This window comes from Phasianus colchicus, chromosome 29 (assembly GCF_987193195.1).
Source record: "Phasianus colchicus chromosome 29, bPhaCol1.hap1.1, whole genome shotgun sequence".
NCBI lineage: Eukaryota > Metazoa > Chordata > Aves > Galliformes > Phasianidae > Phasianus > Phasianus colchicus.
In genome coordinates this window covers 1,036,300-1,058,622 of record NC_143464.1, presented here as the reverse complement: position 1 = coordinate 1,058,622, position 22,323 = coordinate 1,036,300, and the positions used below count along the sequence as shown (strand labels likewise).

Below are 22,323 nucleotides of genomic sequence, written 5' to 3'. Positions count from 1 at the left end.
GTGGAGAACTCCAGCAAATAATAATAAAAAAAGAGCAACTCTGCAACCACAGGACTGCCACTGTGAGATGCAACAGGGCTGCTGTGAAATGACATGAGACCCGAGGGCTACCAGGAGTGTAGAGGTACAGCATGGGTACAGGAGTGTAGGAAAGCATGGGAGTGGAAAGAGCAGCACTCAAAAGACCACCTCCTGCCCTGCCCATCGCCATGGCCCCAGCAAAGAAGCAGCCCCGGCTCAATGGGCACAGATAGCGGGAGACAACCAGGCAGTGAGGAGCATCGCCCAGGGACACCAGGGCTGCTGCTCCATTTGGCAGCTGGGCTTCTGGTCCCTGAAATCCTCCTGCATAACAACTTTGTTCCACCAGGTCCAGAGCAGAAGGAGAGAAATGGCTGCTGGAAGAAATGAACTTCTTCTGGCTCAGTTATAGTGTTTATCTACAGAGGAACCCTACTTCTGTAGGTACATGAGATGACTGGGTCAAAATAAACAGCTAACAAGTAGGAGGCTTAAATTCAAAATGCAAGTTTTAAGAAATAGCAACAAAGAAAAATAACAAAATATTGTTCTAATAGTTTCTGAGCTACTGTGGGATTCTTCTAAGAGTCCGCAAAGCGTCCTTGAGCTCCTGATTCCTCATGCTGTAGATGAAGGGATTCAAAGTGGGAGGTATCACTGAGTACAGAAATGAAACCATCAGGTCAAGAGCTTGGGAGGAAATAGAAGAGGGCTTCAGGTAGGCAACCATGCCAGTGCTTACAAACAAGGTGACAACAGCCAGGTGAGGGAGGCACGTGGAGAAGGCTTTGTGCCGTCCCTGCTCAGAGGGCATCCTCAGCACAGCCCTGAAGATCTGTGCATATGACACAACAATAAAAACAAAACATCCAAGGACTACAGAAAAACTAAAAGCAAGAATCCCAGTTTCCCTGAGGATGTCTGATTCTGAGCAGGAGAGCTTGAGAATCTGGGCAATTTCACAGAAGAACTGATCCACAGCATTTCCTTGGCAGAGAGGCAGAGAAAATGTATTGGCAGTGTGCAGCAGGGAATAGAGAACCCCAGTGCCCCAGGCAGCTGCTGCCATGGTGGCACAAGCTCTGCTGTCCATCAAGGTCCCGTAGTGCAGGGGCTTGCAGATGGCAACGTAGCGGTCATAGGACATGATGGTGAGAATGCAATACTCTGCTGAAAACAAAAACAAAAAGAAAAAGACCTGTGCAGCACATCCAGCATAGGAGATGTGCCTGGTGTCCCAGAGGGCATTGGCCATGGCTTTGGGGAGAGTGGTGGAGATGCAGCCCAGGTCGAGGAGGGCGAGGTTGAGGAGGAAGAAGTACATGGGGGTGTGCAGGCGGTGGTGGCAGGCTACGGCTGTGCTGATGAGGCCGTTGCCCAGGAGGGCAGCCAGGTAGATGCCCAGCAAGAGCCAGAAGTGCAGGAGCTGCAGCTGCCGCGTGTCTGCCAACGCCAGCAGGAGGAACTCGCTGATGGAGCTGCTGTTGGGCATCTGCAGTTCCTGGGCATGGAGTCCTGTGCAGAGTGCAAAAGATAATGAGGATACAAGACCATTCGCAGGGATTCTTCCCTCAACAATCTATAAATGTTTTTCTTTCACTTCGGAAAATGTTTGTTTAACTCCCTAACTTGAATTTATTTTCATGAGCTTCACAATCCATTAGGAAGGAGAAGTTGAAGGATCTCCTACTTTCCTCTCATTTCCTAATCATATCCCAGCCTCCTGGATATTTTCCTCCTATGAACAATTTACATGACTCATATTTTTACCCTGTTTGCACTCAGAGTCCCCATCCCAACATCTGTGCACAGCAAATTCTGATAAAGATGCCTGTTTACAGGATAAGTGCATTATTCATGTCTACAAGTTCCTTTCCTTCAAGAAAGGTGAAGAAAGGTGAAGCTGAAACTACTTTCCATGTGACAGTTTCCCAAGGGAAAAAAAAAAAAAAAAGATAATAGTATGATTCAGGAGTCTAAGAGATGTTTTCAAAGTTGACAGCCCCTTTTAGATTTCAGCCTCCAATTCTTTTCCCTTCCTTAAGAACAAAGAAAAGGAAATGGAAAATCCCTGCCTTGTCTCTCCTCTTGCAAAGAATCTTAGAAAACACTTTGGGGTTCAGTGTAGCTGCAATCCCCCTGCTCAGGCAGCAGCTGTGGCAGCATAAGGCACATGCCCTGCCCTGCTGTGCAGGGGGGCTCCTTCCCCCCACACATCTCCCTGCAGTGCCCTGGGCAGCTCCCCGGGCAGGCTGAGTGCTGAGTGCTGAGTGCTGAGCGCTGAGTGCTGAGTGCTGAGCCTGGCAGGCGGCAGAGTCCCTGCCCCGGCACACAGCCCCTGGGGCACAGCAGGGACCTGCTCTGCAGGACAGCCCTGGGCATCCAGGGACGACCTGCAGCCGTCCTGGGACACGCAGCCCTCAGGGCTGTGCTCTGATGCAGCAACAGGAAAGCCCATGGCTGGAGTAGATCTTTTTCAATGATAAGGAAACAGAGTGTTTTGCAATGCAGCCTGTTTTGCAATGGGATGTCCCAAATTTAGTGATCCCTGCAGTAAAAGCCACTACACTGCCTGCAATGAGAAACTCACCTTGTCAAGGGCTGTGAGAAATGCTCCTCCAGTGGACTCTCAGCCTGTTAAGATGCCATGCAGGCTGCAAGCTCTCCTCCTTCTTCTCTCTGTCACCTGCAGATGATGCTCCCAGTCCTGCTGTGTGCTGCACAGGAGCTACTCCTGGGCACAGCTGTTTCACTGCAGCACTGACGACTTGTAGGAGCTCCCTCTGTCCCAGGAGCCCATCCCAGCTCAGCAGCAGAGGATGTCATTTCTATCCTCCCTGCTGATCTCTCCTGAGATGTCCCTGGGTCTCCATGGCCAACAGCTCCTGAAAAACAGCATCATAACTGTACTTTGAAATCTGCTGAATTAACCACCAGATGTCCACTGGACACTAACCAATACCAGACATATGGATAGCCATACAAGAGTGTGTCAGCGGAAATAGAAAGGACACACAGACAACAACAGGGAAGGGTGGACTTCCTCTGGGCAGGGCAGTGGTCCAGCTGAAGCAGTGCATGCATCTCATCCCTAGATGGAAACCCTGCAGCTGAAATGGGATTCTGCTCCCCACGGACCAACAGGAGCTGGGATTCCTCTGGTTGAGTTCAGGCATGCACAAGGAGTTGCCTGCATGTGAGCTCCTGCTCTGAGTCCTTGGTCCTTCAGCAGGGAGTCAGTTGCTCACACACAGACCCTGGGTGATGACCAAGGTGCCTGGGGTGCTCCTGGATGTGTGCTAGTGCTTGGGAAGTGTGTGGGAAATCCCTGAGATAGACACTTCCTTCCTGAGCATCAGCTGAGAGCCAGAGAGGGGATGGAGATATACTTGGCCATCTTGTACGACAACAGACCCCTTTGTTTAGGGCACCTGAGTGTGCCTTTTTCACTTGTCTCCATGGAGCATGCAGTTATGCAGCTGGCAAAAGGGATGAGCTCTCAAAAGAAGAGGCAGATCATCTCTGTTCTCCATCTGCTGCCTGTTCTGGAGCTCAAGGCACTACAGAGCTGACACACATCTTTGTTCCTCATCCGATGAAACCTCAGTTTTCTATGGGCTCTCATGTGACTGGCCTCAGAAGTCATGGCAGTGTCCTGGGCTGTCCTGCACACTCACATGCAGCTGCAAATGCAGCACAGAGCCTTTAGGAAAGCCATGCCCTCAGAGTGTCTGTGCTGCTTGGACAACTCCAAGCCTCACAATGGGTCCGATGTCTGTGTGCCACCTTCTGAACACAAATACCATAGATGCGCTCCTCAGCCGTGCTAAATCTAATGATGTTTCCCAATTGGCATGTGTTTTGCACTGTTGAAAACACCCAAATATGATGAGCCGGAAATTTTTGTGCAGTTTCAGGCTTGAGCTCTTGTTTGGACCACAGAGACACAATTATATGGCTTCCACAACTGGACTGCAGCACAAGGGGGATACAGAGTCTTTACAGTGGATGGGTGAGGAGACAAGGAAGGACGACTGCCCTCTGTGAGAGTGCACTGAGCTCTTCCTGGGGATGGCAGAGCAGGTCAGAGCGAATGGAAATGGCAAAGAGAGGAACCACAGAATCACAGAATTACCAAGGTTGGATAAGACCTTCTAGATCATCCAGTCCAACCGTCATCTATCACCAACAGTTCTCACTAAACCGTGTCTCTCAACACAACATCCAAATGTTTCTTGAACACCTCCAGGGTTGGTGACTCCACCACGTCCCTGGGCAGCCCATTCCAGTGCCTGACCACTATTTCAGAATAGTACTATTTCCTAACGTCAGGCCTAAATCTCCCCTGGCACTGCTTGAAGCCATTCCCTCTAGTCCTACCGCTACTTACATGAGAGAAGAGGCCTTAGCCCAGCTCACTACAACTTCCCTTCAGGTAGTTATAGAGAGCAATAATGTCTCCCCTGAGCCTCCTCTTCTCCAGACTGAACAATCCCAGCTCCTTCAGTCTCTCCTCATCAGGCCTGTGCTCCAGACCCCTCACCAGCTTTGTCGCCCTTCTTTGAACCTGCTCCAGAGCCTCAATGTCTTTCTTGCAGCGAGGGGCCCAAAACTGGACCCAGTACTCAAGGTGCAGCCTCACCAGAGCCCTCCATGAACCCATGCTGACTAACTATGGTTATCTATGGAGACTCGATCTTGCTGTGGTGAGCCTTAAACAATGGGTAAAATTAGATTAGAGCTTATTTTTCCTGTTGTGGTTTGCAAAAGGCTTTAGTGAGCCTTAGGCAGCGGGTAAAATTTAACCCCCTTCCATCAGTGTGTCGTCGTGAGAGCCCATCCTGCAACCCTAGAAAACCAGAATCCTGGAATACTGGAGAAACCTTAGAAAATTACAGTTCTAGAGACCTGAAAGCCTTGAACCTAGAATCCTGTAATCCTATCCAGAATCCTCGCATCATGGAATCTTAGAAACCTACCTAGCATACAAAAAACCTAAATCCTGGAAACATAGAACCCTATAATTCTTTAATCCTGGAAACCTGGAATCCTACTTCATAGAAATCTAGAAATCTAAGAAAGCTATAATCCTACCATCCTGCAAACCTAAGAAAAGTAGAAATTTAGAATCCTACAGACAAGAATCCTACGTGCTCAAATTCCTACACTCCTACAACTCTAGAATTCCAGAAGCGTCGAATCCTAGAAACACAGAATCCTATAAATGTAGAAACCTAGAATCCTAGCATGCTAGAATGTGAATGTCCTAGACTCTCAGAATCATCCAGGTTGGAGAAGACCTCTGAGATCATTGAGCCCAACCCAGGACGTGCCATGCCATGGAAGTCCCTCACCTGCTCCTCAGCAGCACAGGCTCAGGGCCCGGCAGGGTGACACAGCACAGATCTGGTGACAGGTCACAGCTATGGGTTTAGCAGTGGATTTGATGGTGGTGAGTTAACAGTTGGATGACCTGAGAGGTCATTTCTAACCTCAATGATGCCATGATGCCATGATGGGGAGATCACTGCAGGGGGAGATCACAGCCTGAGAACTCAGACCTCATACATTTTACTTGTTCAGTGTTGTGCTGTTACAAAAGCCTGAGTATTTCTTTGTAGATGTCCTCAAACCAGCCAAGGGGTTTTCCTGAGGAGAACCTTTCACGTGGAATTGCTATCAAGTGTCATCCACCTGCTTTGTGTTTATCACAAAAACAGCCCGTTCCTCACCTCGGTCAATACTCCTCAGTGATGCAGCACGGGCAGTTCATTGGTTCTTTCCAAAAGAACTCCAGAGCAGGAATAATGCCACGCTGTATTTAAATATAGTGAATAAGGCAGCACTGCTAAGCTCTGACAAAGATTGTGCAGAGCAGAATCTGCCCAAAGGAAGCTCTTCCAGCTGGCTGCTCTCTGGGCAATTTCCAAAGCAAACACTGAACTGCTGTTTTCAGAGAGGACCCACAACAGCTCTCTTATTTATGGGAAATGCCCCGTGAAGCTGTGACCAGCTGGCTATTCTGTCGGATGGAGCACTTCACATTGGCTTATCATGTTTCCTTGAAGAATCCTTGAGTTGTTAGCAGTTCTAAGCCATTTATCAGTGCTCTATTATTTCCTTCCTTTCATCTGGATAAAACAAGCTTCGCTTACAGCCCTGACAGGAGGCTGTATCATGATGACACAAAGCCCATAGGACACCTTTGTTCTGCTCAAGCTCAGGCACACAGGCCAGTGACTTCAGAACCTAATGCCAATTTTCACCCCCAGCCTTGGATTCCCTGCCTGTGTGTCCTCATGACAATCTGTCCTCATGGACAGAGGCAGCACTACTGCCATGTCAGACACGCGGCACAGATTTCTGGATGAAACGTGGGGACTTCTGAGGCTGGCTATTTAAGAGAGCAGAAAATACATGACACATCTCCTGACGTGACCTTAGGGGTCTCGGCCCTCCTAAATGATTCCATGATTCTGTAATTCTATGGTACTGTGATTCTGTGGTTCTGTGCCTCCACGACTCATTGATTCTATGAGTCTGTGACTTCTGTGGTTCAGGTATTCCGTGATTCTGAGATTCCATGATTCTAAAAGTCATGGTCTTCAGGTTTGGTAAGGAGGAAATGTGTCTGCCATAGCCCAGGCCTGTCATTCACTCCTGACCTCCTGCATGACCACAAAGACACTGAGTGGACACTGCCAGCCTCTCTGTGCTTATGTGTCCCCATCACCCACCTGTCCCCACAGACTTCCAGGTCCCTGTCACCAACCAGCTCCCATTTGGCTGCATGTCCCCATATCTTCATGATTTCCCCATATTGTCATGATATTCTTATGTTCCCATGATGCCCCCATATCTCCATGATGCTCCCATATCTTCGAGTTCCCATATCCCTATGTCTCCTTGCTTTCCAAATATCTCCCTAATTTCCTCACTGCCCACATCCCAGTTGCCCTCTCACCTCCCCCAAATGCTATATCCCCAGTTCCCCAAACTATCAGCCCAACAACTTGCATCACAGGACTCAAGAGAAGTCAGGGATGAATCCTTGGACAAAGCCTTGATATGGGGACGGTGGTCCTGGGGACAGAAAGGCTGGGGTGTGCTAGGTGCTGGTATCTGGGAGCTTTGGGCTCAATGCCATGGGGATCCCAGCACTCAATGTTCTTCCTCTGATCCCTGGTTGCCTCCTGTGCCCCGGGGCTGGGGCAGGGGATGGCTGCATGCCAGGTCAGTCTGTGCCAACGGAGCCTGCCAAACCCAGGGGCACTTGGGGGTTGTGGGAGGGACAGTGAGAGGATAAATGCAGCCCTTGCTTCCTGCAGCCTCACCCAGCTCCCAGAGCACAGAGGAAGATGAAGGCAGCTGCGCTCAGCCTCGTGATGCTCCTCGCTGCCCTGTGCTGCACAGTGGAAGCTCAGGTGAAGCATCCATGGGGGATGTGGGCTGGGGCTGGAGGGGATTGGCCATGGGGGTCCCTGATGCCAAGGTCTCTCTCACTCCCTCTCCTACTCCTCTCCCCACAGCCACTTGTGCAAGCACCGGAAGTTGTTGTGGTGAGTGCCCGGGCAGCCACACAGATTGTGTCCAAGGGTTGCCCTGCAGGGAGCTCCGCAGGGACAGGTGGAGTCTGCCCCTGCCTGGCAGAGGCCACCCCTCAACTTGGAACATCCAAATTCCTTCCATTTGCACTCTAGTCCCCTTTTCTTTGGGTCCCCAAATGCCTTCTCTTTGGAGCTCCAAATGCCCTCACTTTGGGTCCCCATATCCCATCCTTTTGGCACCAACAAATCTCCTTCCTTTGGCATCCCAATTCTCATCTGTTTAGGTCCCCAGTCCCCTCTCTTTCATTTTCCCCCATTCACCTCTCTTTGAGATCCTCATTCCTCTTCATTTGGTACTCCCAAGTCTCATCTCTTTGTCATCCCTATTCCCCTTGCTTTGGGCCCCCCAAGCTCCTGTCCTGTCCCTATGTCCTACCCCAACCCTGGGTTTCTCCATGGGCAGAAGTGCAGACAGAACTTGGCAGCCATGGGGTTGGGGGCAGCCCTAGGGCCAAACTGGGGGCTTGGGTGGGGACACCCAATCTCACAGTTCCCTCATGGCTGCCCCTTGGCTCTTCTTCCCCAGGAACCACCACCTGTCGTCGTTGACATTCCTGGTCCTGTAAGTTGAGGGGTGACCCTGGGATAAGAACGGGGGTGCGATGTGTTGCTGTCTTCTCTGTTTTCCTGGGACTTGGAGACACCCCTGGGCCCCAAGGCCTCTGTTTGGCTCCCTCCCGCGGTGGGCGATCAATGGGCAGGGGAAGGAGGCAATGGAGGGCAGTTGGGGCTGAGCAGACTACAGGACCTTGCTTTGGACACGGTGTTCTAGAACCCACAATGGGTCCCTGCGCCTTCAGGGCCTCTCAGTGTGTCCCTTTTCCCTTGGTGTTCCCAGTGTGTTCCAGCATTTCCCATTGTCCCTCGGTGTGTCCCTACACCTCCTTTCTCCCCAGGTCGTGCTCAGCAGAGCAGAGGAGAATCCCCCACGTGAGAAACGCGCGGTCCTGGATCTGCATGTCTAGGTGAGCAGCACGGGGACACCTGCAACCCCACAGGGCACTTGGGGACCTTGGGTGTCCCGTAGCCCTGAGGACCAGGGATCAGGGGCTGGGGATGGATGGTATGGAGGGGACTGTCTCTGGCCTGCTCCAGGGGGACCTGGGCACTGTCACCTCCATACCTTCCCTTGCACTCTATGGGGCAGTGCAGAGGAGGGGATTTGGAAGGGGCAAGCTCAGGCTGCCCTATGGATAGCCAAGGGTCACCGTGCAGGTGGGACAGGAGCTGTGGCTGCTGTCCCAAGGGGACCCACATCCTGCCCTGGGCCTGTTGGCTGCTGCCAGCCCTTCTTCTCTTGCCCTAAGTTCTTGGGGACAAACCCTGCAGGGACAAGGATTCTCCTCACCTCTGATGCCCTCTGACATCCTCTGATGACCAGCGCTGCCCTCTGATGACCAAGGTTGCCCTCTGATGACCAATGAAGACCCTGATGATTAATGACACCCTCTGATGATCAATAAATCCCTCAGCAAAGCTACACTCTGTGTCTGTGTCCTTGTTCTCATGCTCAGCAAGACCACTCGGATCTGTCCCTGCCTGGCAGTGGCCACCCTGAAGTGCTGGGAGGGGTCCCCAGCTCCATGCCATGCACACAGTGACCTACACCCCTGTGGGCTTCCACACTCTCTCATCATCTGCTCCAAAGTCCTGAAGGATGGAGCTCCTCATGTTGCCATGCAGCCTCAATACCCTGCCTCTGTTCTCTCCCAGATCCTCCTTCTAGTTTCTCCAAACTCTTCACCCTTTGCTCTACCTCTGCATGGCCACATCACCCTCCTTTAGCCCCCTCGTTTATTGCAGCTACCTGTCCCTCCTTTGGGTCTGCTTCATTCCTCTTCCCTCAGTCCCCCTACCCCCTACCCTGTCACCCAAAACAAGGTCTGCATATCCCCACCCATGGACTCCTCAAATATCCTGATGATCAGTGAAGCCCTCTGATGACCAGTGACACCCGCTCTTGATTAATGAGGCCTTCTGATGGTTAATGAACACCTCTGACAATCAATGGAACACTCTGACAACCAACAAAGCCTTCAGATGACCACAGACACCTTCTGATGGCAAAATAAGCCCTCTGACGATCAGCAGATTGCTGCTTCACGCGCAGGGAAGGGAACAGTGGGAAAGAAAGATTCTGACATCATACTGGGAGATAGCATGGTTTGCTCATCATAGCGTAATGGTTTGCTTCTGATTTAATCAGAGAATCTGGAGAGGAGAGTGGGGCTGCATCTGACTTCCCTGAGAGACACGACTGTAGTTGAAGAGATGAGGCAGGTGATAATCTGCAGACAAAGCAGTACTGCCTGATGTTGGTCAGGGTGAGCTCCTTCGACCAGTTTGATGACCAGGGGTCTGGAGATCATAGAATCCTAGAATCACCAAGGTTGGAAAAGACCTTCGAGATCATCCAGTCCAACTGTCCACCCATCACCAACAGTTCTCATTCAACCGCGTCTCTCAACACAACGTCTTCACATTCCTTGCACACCTCCAGGGTTGGTGACTCCACCACCTCCCTGGGCAGCCCATTCCAGGGCCTGACCAGCCTTTTGGTAATGTAGTATTTCCTAAAGTCCAGCCTGAATCTCCCTTGGAGCAACTTGAGGCCATTCCCTCTAGTCCTATTACTTGTCGTGTGGGGCTAAACACAGCAGATTTCCATCTGCGATGCTTTCCCACAATACGACACGATCCATCAGTGAACAGGGCATATTTCTTTTCATTTTCTGGTATTTCATTGTATGGTGATTCCTCTTTAGCACACAATACTTCTTCTGCTCGTGACGTTCCAAACATTTTTATGTTCAGACCAGTCCATGATCATCCCTAGGATTCCTGAACAGCTGAGTTTTCTCATCTGCACTCTGTTTTGCACATCTGCATTGTGTAATCAGCGCAGTCAGCTTACTCCAAGTGGCATCAGTATCATGATGGATGGAGGGAACCTTTCCCTTGAACATCCAGTTCAACGCTGGCAGTCGAGGTGCCAGAGGAGCTGTGGTTCAGTACTGATTACTTCAGAAGGAGCCTGAACTCCCTCATACGCAGCTAAGATCTCCTTCTCAGTTGGAGTGTAGCACTTTTCGGACCCCTTATATGCTTGACTCCAGAATCCCAGGAGTCAGCTTCGGGTCTCTCCTGAGGCTCTTTCCCACAGACTCCAAGTAGAACTTATCTCCTGTTTAATCTGTTCAAAAGCCTGCTGCTGCTCAGGACCCCATGCAAAATTATTCTTCTTCGGAGTCACCTGCTACAGGGGGCTTACAGTGAGGCTACAGTCTGGAACATGCATTCTCCAAAAACCCACTACACCCAGAAAAGTCTGTGTCTCTTTCTTAGACATGGGCGGAATCATGGAGATTTTGTTGATCACATCTGTCGGGATGTGACGATCTCCTTCTTGCCACTTTCTATCTAGGAACTGAATTTCCTGGGCAGGTCCTGAAAGGTGAGAAGGGCCCCATAAGTGAACATAAAAATGTAAGAAAGCTTCACAGTGACTGAAAACAAGGCGGGGGGGGGGGGGGGGGGGGAAAGGGACAATAGTTAGAGATCATTTATAGAAGTAAGAATGTAGAGCTTGTTAGAAAAATAAGGGATGTCAGACACTGGGTCTGGCATGTGCACCCAGTGTACACACACCGCTGAATAAACCAGACCTGCTTTGTAATCTTACTTGGGTTACAGAGTTTGATTCCAAACATCACAGTGACCAGTGTCATATTCTCCTCAGTCCTGCTGGTAAGGAGGAGAGCCCTGGGGACTGGACAGGTTCTGGCTGTCAGCAGTTGTTTGTGCAGCGGTTATCAGCAACAGGCTTTTATTTTATGGGAACAGGAGACTCAGTACACAGGGAGAAGAAATGCCCAGCATCAGTGCAGGAGGGGAATTGATTGAATGAGAGTTCCCTGCAGCTTTGTCAGAAGGAACTTGGGCTCCTTGTGGACAACAAGCTCACCATGAGCTAGCAATGTGCTGTTTCTGCAGAGGAGGTTGAAAGCTGCTGGGCAGCAGTAGGACTAGCATAGCCAGCAGATCAAGGGAGGGGATCGTTCCTCTCTGTTCAGCACTGCTAACATCACTCACTCACCAGTACACACGGAGCACTGGCTTAGGGAAGCAGGACCAACAAAGATCTTCAAAAAGTGGACTGGGTTCACCTTCCTAACAGGTGAGGCTATAAGAGCAGGGCATGTCCAGCCTGGAGATGAGAAGCTCCAAGGAGACGTACCTTGAGTGTATATAAACGTCTGACGGGAGGCCAGAAGAAGTGGGAGCCAGGCTCTTCTCAGTGATGCCTAGTAAAAGGACAAGGGGCAAATGGATCCAGATGAAACACATAACATTTCACCCAAGTCCAGGGAAGAATTTATTTACTGGGGGCTGCTGATCACTGGAACCGGCTGCCCAGAGAATTTCCTTCCCTGAAATCAAAATCAAAACCAAAAGATGTAACCAAAAGATGTGTAGACACACTCCTGGAAATTCAAGTCAAATCTACAGCCCTATGTCCAGATGGAGGCCTGTGACGAATGTTGTCCTTGGGACAGGTGATCTGTAACATCTTTATGAATGGCATAGACAGTGGGATCAAGTGTTCCCTTAGCAAGTTTGGTGATCACACCAAGTTGAAGGGTGCAATTGACACAGCAGAAGGAAGGGACACCATTCAGAGAGACCTGGTTGGATTTGAGAAGGTGGCCCACATGAACCTAATAAGATTCAACAAGGTCAAGCACAATGCACTGCACTTGGGTCAGGGCAATCTCAGATATTTCTACAGAGTGGGAGAAGATCTCGTAGTGAGCAGCCCTGCAGAGAAGGTCTTGGGAATCCTGATGAGTGAAAAGCTGGACTTGAGTCAGCAATGTGCAGCCCAGAAGGTCAACTGTGTTCTGGGCTGCATCAGATAGGAGTGCCCAGCAGTGGAGGGAGGGAATTGTCCCCCTCTACTCTGCCCTTGTAATGCCCCAGCTGGAGTAGTGCATCCAGCTCTGAGGTCGCCAGCACAAGAAGGATGTGGAACTGTTGGAGTGGGTCCAGAGCAGCACCACCAGAGAGCTGGAGCACCTCTCATATGAAGAAAGGTTGAGGTCAGTCTGGAGAGAGCTCTAGAGAAGCCTTTTCAATAATTAAAGAGAGCTTATGAACAGGAGAGAGACCGACTTTTTGCCTAGGAAGAACGTGATACAAAATGGGGCAACATTTTAAACCAAGAGACAAGACATTTGGATTATACAATAGCAGGAACGTAGTTACTCAGGGAGTGGGAAGGCACTGGTACAGAGAAAGAGGGCAATCTGGAGGTCCTCAAGGCCAGGCTGGATTCAGCCCTGGGCAAACTGATCTAGTGGGAGGCAACCCTTCTCTTGACGGGTACTTAGGAAGGAATTGTTAAGGCCCCTTTCCACCCAAGACATTCTATGGTTTTATAATACCAGAATAAATGCCACCAAGAAAGGAGCTCTTGGTTCAGCACTCAATCACTTCCAGATCACCTAGGACTCTCAGCCTGTGTCCTTCAGTCTGTGGAGAATGCCAGCAAATAAAAGGAAAACATAGGAAAGCATAGGAGTGGAAAGAGCAGCACTCAAAAGACCACCTCCTGCCCTGCCCATCGCCATGGCCCCAGCAAAGAAGCAGCCCCGGCTCAATGGGCACAGATAGCGGGAGACAACCAGGCAGTGAGGAGCATCGCCCAGGGACACCAGGGCTGCTGCTCCATTTGGCAGCTGGGCTTCTGGTCCCTGAAATCCTCCTGCATAACAACTTTGTTCCACCAGGTCCAGAGCAGAAGGAGAGAAATGGCTGCTGGAAGAAATGAACTTCTTCTGGCTCAGTTATAGTGTTTATCTACAGAGGAACCCTACTTCTGTAGGTACATGAGATGACTGGGTCAAAATAAGCAGCTAACAAGTAGGAGGCTTAAATTCAAAATGCAAGTTTTAAGAAATAGCAACAAAGAAAAATAACAAAATATTGTTCTAATAGTTTCTGAGCTACTGTGGGATTCTTCTAAGAGTCCGCAAAGCGTCCTTGAGCTCCTGGTTCCTCATGCTGTAGATGAAGGGATTCACAGTGGGAGGTATCACTGAGTACAGAAATGAAACCATCAGGTCAAGGGATTGGGAGGTAATAGAAGAGGGCTTTAGGTAGGCAAAAATCACAGTGCTTAGAAACAAGGTGACAACAGCCAGGTGAGGGAGGCACATGGAGAAGGCTTTGTGCCGTCCCTGCTCAGAGGGCATCCTCAGCACAGCCCTGAAGATCTGTGCATATGACATAACAATAAAAACAAAACATCCAAGGACTACAGAAAAACTAAAAGCAATAATCACAGTTTCCCTGAGAATGTCTGATTCTGAGCAGGAGAGCTTGAGAATCTGGGCAATTTCACAGAAGAACTGATCCACAGCATTTCCTTGGCAGAGAGGCAGGGAAAATGTATTGGCAGTGTGCAGCAGGGAATAGAGAACCCCAGAGCCCCAGGCAGCTGCTGCCATGGTGGCACAAGCTCTGCTGTCCATCAAGGTCCCGTAGTGCAGGGGCTTGCAGATGGCAACGTAGCGGTCATAGGACATGATGGTGAGAATGCAATACTCTGCGGAAAACAAAAACAACAAAAAAAAGACCTGTGCAGCACATCCAGCATAGGAGATGTGCCTGGTGTCCCAGAGGGCATTGGCCATGGCTTTGGGGAGAGTGGTGGAGATGCAGCCCAGGTCGAGGAGGGCGAGGTTGAGGAGGAAGAAGTACATGGGGGTGTGCAGGCGGTGGTGGCAGGCTACGGCTGTGCTGATGAGGCCGTTGCCCAGGAGGGCAGCCAGGTAGATGCCCAGCAAGAGCCAGAAGTGCAGGAGCTGCAGCTGCCGCGTGTCTGCCAACGCCAGCAGGAGGAACTCGCTGATGGAGCTGCTGTTGGGCATCTGCAGTTCCTGGGCATGGAGTCCTGTGCGGAGTGCAGAAAAGTAATGGTGAGTCAAGATCATTCACACAGACACTCCTCTTGCTACGCTATAAAAGTATTTTCTTTCTCTATGGAAAATGTTCATTTAGCTCTTTAACTTGAATTTATTTTCATGGGCTTCACCATCCCTTAAGAAGGAGAAGCTTAAGGAGCTCTAATTTTCCTCTCGTTTCCTAATCCTATTTCAGCCTCCTGGATATTTTCCATCTTTGAGCAATTTCCATGTCTCATATCTTTTTATCCTGTCTGCTCTTGGAGTGCCCATATCTACCTCTGTGCCCTTAAACTTCTGTTAGAGAAAGCTTCCTGTCTGCAGGATAAATGCATTATTCATCTCTGTGGGAAACAATGACAATTTCAGCTGGTGCTGTCCTTTGGAAGACGAGAGTTTGAAAGCACTTTAGGAGATTGTTTGCATAACAGCAGACTGAGAAACGTGCAGTTCAGGATTGTCAGAGATGTGTTCATATTTCACAGTTCCTTTTAGATTTCTGCCTACGACTTTTTCCTCGTCCCTAAGAACAAGAAATGAAAAATCCCTGCCTTGTCACTCCACTCGCAAAGTGCTCTTAGAAACACTCTGGGGTGCAGTGTATCTGCGATCCCCCAGCCCCAGGCAGCAGCTGTGGCAGCAGAAGGCCCCTGCCCTGCCCTGCCATGCTGGGGGCCTCCTTCCCCCCCCACATCTTTCTGCAGCATCCTGGGCAGCTCCCCGGGCAGGCTGAGTGCTGAGTGCTGAGTGCTGAGTGCTGAGTGCTGAGTGCTGAGTGCTGAGTGCTGAGCCTGGCAGGCGGCAGAGTCCCTGCCCCGGCACACAGCCCCTGGGGCTCAGCAGGGACCTGCTCTGCAGGACAGCCCTGGGCACCCGGCTGCAGCCCCGGCTGCACAGCCTGCAGCCGTCCTGGGACACGCAGCCCTCAGGGCTGTGCTCTGATGCTGCAGCACAGAAGCCCTCAGCTGGAGTTGATGGATAAAGAAACACTGAGTGTTTACATCCTGAAATGGGATGCCCCAAATTTAGTGATTCCAGCAATAAAAACTGATACATTGCCTGCAATGAGAAACTTACCTTGTCAATGGCTGTGAGCAATGCTTCTTCTATGAGCTCACAGCCCAACGTGCCACACTGCCTGTTAGTTCTCTTCCTTCTTTCCTCTCCCTGTCTCTTGCAGACCTGCTGCATGGGGCACAGGAGCTGCTCCTGGGCACAGCTCTCTCTGCAGTGCTGCCACTTCTATAAGCTCCCTGTGTCCCAGGAGTCCAGCACAGCTCAGCAGCCGAGGATGTGATTTCATTCTCTCCATGGAGATATCCATGACCCTCCTGAGCTGACAGCTCCTGCAAGGCAGCGGGGTCATCACAGCTGAATGTATTTCAAAGTCAGCTCAGTTAATCAGGATGTCCACTGTTTTCCAGAAGCACCGTTATTTGTACTAAAAGAAGTTTGACCAAGGGAGAAGCAAATGCCAAATCTGGGAATCCTCCATTCATGATCTGTAAGTGCAGATTCTGCAATAACATTACAGAATCACAGAATTGCTTAGGTTGGAGGGGACTTGAAAGATCACCTAGTTCCAAGCCCCCAACCATGGGCAAGGGCTGTCAATCACAAGATCAAGCTGCCCAGGATTGCATCAATCCTGACCTTCAATGCTTCCAGGGATGGAGTACACAAAATTCTATGGGCAACCTGTTCTACATCTTCTGAGTAGAAAATTTCTCCCTAAGAGCTAAACTAAATCTCCCCTTATTAATTTAACGTCATTGCCCTTTGTCCTGTTAATATCAGACCATCACAACCTAAGCCTAAAATTAGGCAACTCATCAGCTGATGGAAACCCTGGGGCTGAAATGGGATCAGTTCCTCACAGAACCATGGGAGCTGCGAGTCCCCTTAGCTGAGTTCAGGTGTGCACAGTGAGGTGTCTGTGTGTGAGCCCCTCATCTGAATCCTTGCTCTTTATTCAACAGGGACTGCACTGCTCACACACACACACTCAGGGATGACCAAGGTGCCTGGGGTGATCCTAGCTGTGTGCTCGTGCTTGAAAACTGTGGTGGTAAATCTGTGAGACAGACAGCTCCTTCCTGAGCATCAGCTGAGGGCCAGAAGGGAGGTATTCTTGGCCATCCTAAATGCCACCACAGCCCTGTGCTTGGGGCACCCACTGTGCCTTTTGCACCTGTCCCCATGGAGCATGTCGTGTTATTCTGCTGCCCAAATGGATGAGCTCAGAACACAAGAGCCAGATCTTCCTCTCTGCTCCATCTGTGGCATACTCTGGAGTTGAAGGCATTACAAAGCTATGACACATCTACATTCTTTCACTGGTGACACCTTATCAGTTTGCTCTGGGCTCTCACTTGAATGGCATCTGTAGAAGTATGGGGTCATGACACTTACCAGTTGACAGGAAACTGGCAAACATTGTACCAGTTTTAAGCAAGAGCAAGAAAGAGGACAAAGGCAATTAGAGAACTGTCTGTTTCACTTGAGTACCTGTTAAAATTATGGAAAAAATGATGCTGGGAGTTCCTGAGAAACACCTGAAGGACAATTCTGTCTTTGGTCACAGCCAACACAAGTTCATGAGAGGAAGTTCTTATTAAACTTAATGTCCTTTTATGACAAGGTCACACATCTAGTTGACCAAGGGAAGCCAGTTGAGGTTATCCTTGAGGATTTCACCGGAGCTATTGATACTGTTACTTAGAAAATTCTTCTGGACCAATTTTCCTGCACTGGGCTAGACAGAAACATAATGTGATGGGTGAGCAGTTGGCCGATGTGCCTGGCTCTAAAGAGTTACATTAAATGGGGTTCCATCAGGCTGGTGGATGTTCACTAGCAGGGTTCCCCAGGGCTCAATTTCAGGGCCACTTCTCTATAAGGTTTGCATCAATTATTTGCATGCAGGACTAGAAGATGTTTTGAGTACATTTGCTGATGATACCAAGATGAGTATCATCTGTTTCCTCTACTGAGGTTAGAGAAGACTTTCAAAGCGATGTGGACAAGTAAGAGAACTGGGCAAACATAAATTGCACATGAAGTATAACAAGAACAAGTGCCTGATTCTGCACCTGGGTGGGGGCAACCCTGGACATACACACTGACAGGATAAGGGACACTGGAGAGCAGTCCCAATGAAAGGGATTGGGGGTCCTGGTCAACATCAACTGGAACGTGAGTCAGCAGTGTGCCCAGGCAGCCAGGAAGGCCAACTGTCCCGTCAGGCATTGCCAGCTGGGTGAAGGGAGGGATTGTCCCACTCTGCTCTGCTGTGCACTGCTGCAGCCTCATTTGGAGCACTGGGTGCACTGCTGGGCACTGCAGAACAAAAAGGACATAAGACTATAGGAGACAGTCCAAAGGAGGGCACCAGAACTAAGAGATCTGAAGTTCAAAGTTTCATTGGGATTGACTACTTGTTCAGACTGGGCCCTTCTCACATGCCTCATCCTCTGCTGAGACACACTGCCCACATGGGACTTGGGCCTCACGGCATCCTTGCACCCCATGCAGAGTCTGGCAGCTGCAGTGCCCTGGTCTTTCATTTGACATCAGACAAACCTCCATCCCACTGCCCCAGGAAGGGCCCTGAGCCAGCACGAGGGACACGATCTCCCTGCCGAGGCTCTGGGGATCAGGGCTTGGCCTTTCTGCTTCAGAAGACAAAGGAGGCTTTGCTCAGCATCACAGCCACCATCCCAGTGCCTTGGTCTGCCTGCAATCATGGCTTCCAATTATCTGCTCTAACAAGTCCCTGGGGAAGCTTGCTTGTCCATGGCCCTCAGTGGGGCCCATTAATACTCCAAGAAACTTCACTGTTCCTTCTGACTTTGTCTTCTTGAGCACTTTGTGCAATCTTCTCTGTGCACTGGAGGTTGATGGACACTGCAGGAAATGCTCCCTGGGGCCCATTACAACCTGAAGAGCCCTCCTGTGCCTTGTGCCTTCCTGTCATCTTCTTCAGGTGTTCAGAACTTGTGCAGCAAACTGGACTGGTGTCTGGATACATCTAAAATTGGAAGAGAACAACAGGCATTAATGAAGTCTATTTATTTATTTATTTATAGTTGAGTTTAAACAAGAAGTTGCAGCAGCACTTGGCAATTGATATTGACACAGGATGTTCCCTAATGAGATTTGTTCTGTCACTGTATGGACAAATGTCCTCCTCTGCTACCCCTCTCCATTTCTATTCACATTGGCTCCGTGGGACTTCCATCACTTTTCCTCCCATCACACTTCTCCTCTGCAGTCCCCAACTCAGTGTTAAAACTCCTTTGCACCAAATCCAACTGGCTTTTTCAAAGAATAAGCTGCACATGGGTAATGAAAGATTTCTCTCTTTTTTTTTTTTTTTCCAACAAACAGTTGTAAACATGATGCAATTGAATGAACAATGGCATGCCTTGTCCAAGCCACATCTAATGAGGTTTGTCTTTCACAGAGAATAGTTGTACAAAAAATGAGTTAGGCAGAGAGAGGAAGGGATAGATATAATCACAGTTAAGGAGCAGATCAAAGAGTCCATCGGAGTTTGGACAGATGGAGCAAGTTCCAGAAATCTTCCTAAAGGTGACAGATCAGCCAGATAGTTCGGAGGTATCAGAGTGAACAAAGATCAAGGGATGGGAAATCTGGAGAGCAATGTCCAGATGGCCTGCTGAAAACATGCCCTGAACCATGGTCATTGATTTAGGAGAGCTGGAGACACCTGGAGAATGAGGGACATCAAATACGCAGCAGGGTAGAGCAGTGGTGGACGCTGGGCATTGGTCACAGGGCATTGGCACTGGCACCACTGTCTGTGTCCCTGTACGTGAAGGCATCTGTGTCCTGCAAACACAGTTCTGGAAAACACTGTATTTAAGAAAAAAGTCCTTGCTGCTGGTGAGTATGAGATCTAGCAAAGCACCTCTGCTCTTCCGATCCTCTATGTCTTGGTCAAGAAGCTGCCGGCTGTGCTCTCCAGAGATTTTCTGGATGGTGCATGCCCTGCTGTGCCGTCCCTGCTGCAGATACTGCAGTGAAAAAGGCCCCCACCGGCGATAAGGGCCTGACAACATGAGGCTCCCATCTGTCTGCAGAGGGCACCTTCCACTTGCTCTTCCTGATCAGGAAGCCAGGAACAGACACTGTTGGTCTCCTCTGTTTGCCGTTTCAATTTGCTCTGTCCTCTCTGCTCTGCCATCCCCAGGAAGAGCTCAGTGCACTCTCACAGAGAGCAGTCGCCCTTCCTTGTCTCCTCATCCATCCATCGTAAAGACTCTGTATCCCCTGGTGCTACAGTCCAGTTGTGGAAGCCATTTAACCATGTCCCTGTGGTCCAAACAAGAGCAACTCTACCAGCATTTCTAGCTCAGCATGTGTTGCTGTTCTCATTAGTGTAAAAACACATAAGACAACAAACCTACCCAGGATGGATCATTGGATTTAGTGCATCTATGTTATTTTTGTTCAGAAGGTGGCACACATGCGTTAGACCCATTGTAAGGCTCAGAGCTGTCCAAGCAGCACGGACTCTGCTAGGGCATGGCTTTCCTGAAGGCCCTGAGTTGCATTTGCAGCTGCATGTGAGTTTGCTGGACAACTAAGGAAATCAGCACAACACTAGGCTGCTTCTGATGCCATTCACATGGGTTTTCATCAGCTGAGGAATAAAGATGCATATTAGCTTTGCAGTGCCTTGTGATACAGAATGTGCAGCAGAAGGAGAACAAAGATCTGGCTCTTCTTTTGGGAGCCCAGCCATTTAGTCACCTGCAAAATTCTCCATGCTCCATGGAGACGGGTGAAAAAGACACTTTGAGATGCCATAAATGCAGGAAGTTTGTTCTCATTCAGGATTGCCACAAGTATTCCTAATCTTTCTCTGGTCTCATCTAGGGATGAGATGCCTGCACTGCCTCAGCTTCATCACTGCTCTGCCCAGGGAAAGTCCACCCCTCCCTGTCCAGGTCTGTGTGCCCTTTTTGTTTTAGCAAACACTCTCTGGCAGGACTAACCACATGTATGCAATTGGTCACTGTCCAGTGGACATTTGGTGGTTAACGCAGCAGATTTCAGAGTACAATCATGATGCTGTTGTTTTTCAGGAGCTGTTGGCCACAGAGACCCAGGATCATCTCCGGGGGGATCAGTGGATAAAAATGAAATCCTCCGCTGCTGAGCTGTTCTGAGCTCCTGGGACACAGGGAGCTCCTACAAGTGGGCAGTGCTGCAGAGACACAGCTCTGACTAAGAGCAGCTCCCGTGTACTGTGCATCAGTACTAGGGGCACATTCTGCAGGTGACATGAAGATGGAAGAGAAAGGAGAGAGGGATTACAGGATATAAGGGGTGTGAGCGGGCTGCGACCTCACTGCAGGAGCATTGCTTTCAGCCACTGACAAGGTAAGTCTCTCACTATAGGTAATGCAAACACTTTTCCAAGAGGGATCACCAAATCTGGCACTTCCCAGTAGAGATCAGGCTGCATACACTCTGTGTTTCTTTATCATGGAATAAGAGCTGTTCCAGCTGAGGGCTTCCCTGCTGCAGCATCAGAGCACAGCTCTGAGGGCACATCAAGAGAGAACCCTTAAGTGCATTTTACCTCTCTGCTTTCCTTCAATGTATATATTCTTTCAATAAAGCCATGGGAGTTCTCTTAAGTTCCCTTTTTCACTTGAAAAAATAAACATGCACTTAGACAGTGCCCTGCAAACAGGGTGGGTTATGGACAGCAAATAGGAATGCAGAACGTTTGGGCTGGTGTCTGCATGCTCAGTCAGGGAAATGACAGGAAAACACCCCTCAGGATGAAAATCTGCAGACCACAGAGATATGATCAGGGAATTACCCCCTTCAGTGCAGGGACCTTCCTCTGAGCAAGCTCCCACCTAGAAAAGCCTCTGCCCACATGACATGGGGTCCGACGCGTGAACCACCTCCTGTGCAGGCAGAGCTCCAGCAGAGCAGAGCAGCATCTCCCCAGGCACGTGTCCATCACCCTCTGCAGTGCACAGGGGCTGAGAGCCACTGCCTGGGGCTGTGGGCAATGCAGTCTGTGAGGCTGGGAAGGAGCTGGCTTTCCCTTAATGAGATGCCATCAGTAGGACACATCTCCCTGAGGTGTCCTTAGGAACCGTGAGCTGACCTTCAGGATGCAAATATTTCCCCTAGTCAGGCGATCAAAGTGCAGGGAAGAAGCAGAGAGATGCAATATGCAAATGCTGTGGGGTTGGTGAAATCAGGGTTAGGGGTCATTTGCAAGATGTGTGGTGATGAGGCACTGCTGAAGTACATTGAGAAGGGGTGAATACAAAGTGATGGGCGGTGGACTCCTGTTTTCTGAGTGGGTCTGACTTCAGAAATTTTATGGGAATGCAATTGTATTGCATCTGCTAAGTAGTCAAGCTCAGAGCAATTGGAAAGAAAGCCAGTCAGCTCCCCTTACTCTGCACTAAGCAGCAGTGAATCCCTTTGCCTCTCAGGTCTTACAGCTGTTCAGACTTCAGCAAACACTCCTTAGGCATACTGAGCAGGGTGAGAATTTGTAGGAAAAAGCAATCCCTATAATTCCAATTTTTGACCCACATATTTTTGGCATTAAGGTTCAGATGCCAACCAGCACTTCTGTACTAGAAGTGATTTTATCTGATACACTCTGAAAAGAAAGCCTGACCCCACACCATCACCACATTCCCATGTACCCATAGGGACAAGTCTGC

General features: G+C 49.8%; 2 protein-coding genes across 2 annotated transcripts; both read right to left on the bottom strand.

Moving 5' to 3' along the window:
- Nucleotides 1-586: 586 nt before the first annotated feature.
- On the bottom strand, nucleotides 587-1,513 carry LOC149914456 (olfactory receptor 14J1-like). The gene has a single exon (XM_090126352.1). It carries the CDS (start codon nucleotides 1,511-1,513, stop codon nucleotides 587-589), a length of 927 nt encoding a protein of 308 aa, XP_089982478.1.
- A 12,120-nt stretch (nucleotides 1,514-13,633) lies between these two features.
- On the bottom strand, nucleotides 13,634-14,560 carry LOC149914455 (olfactory receptor 14J1-like). The gene has a single exon (XM_090126351.1). It carries the CDS (start codon nucleotides 14,558-14,560, stop codon nucleotides 13,634-13,636), a length of 927 nt encoding a protein of 308 aa, XP_089982477.1.
- Between the last annotated feature and the right edge of the window lie 7,763 nt (nucleotides 14,561-22,323).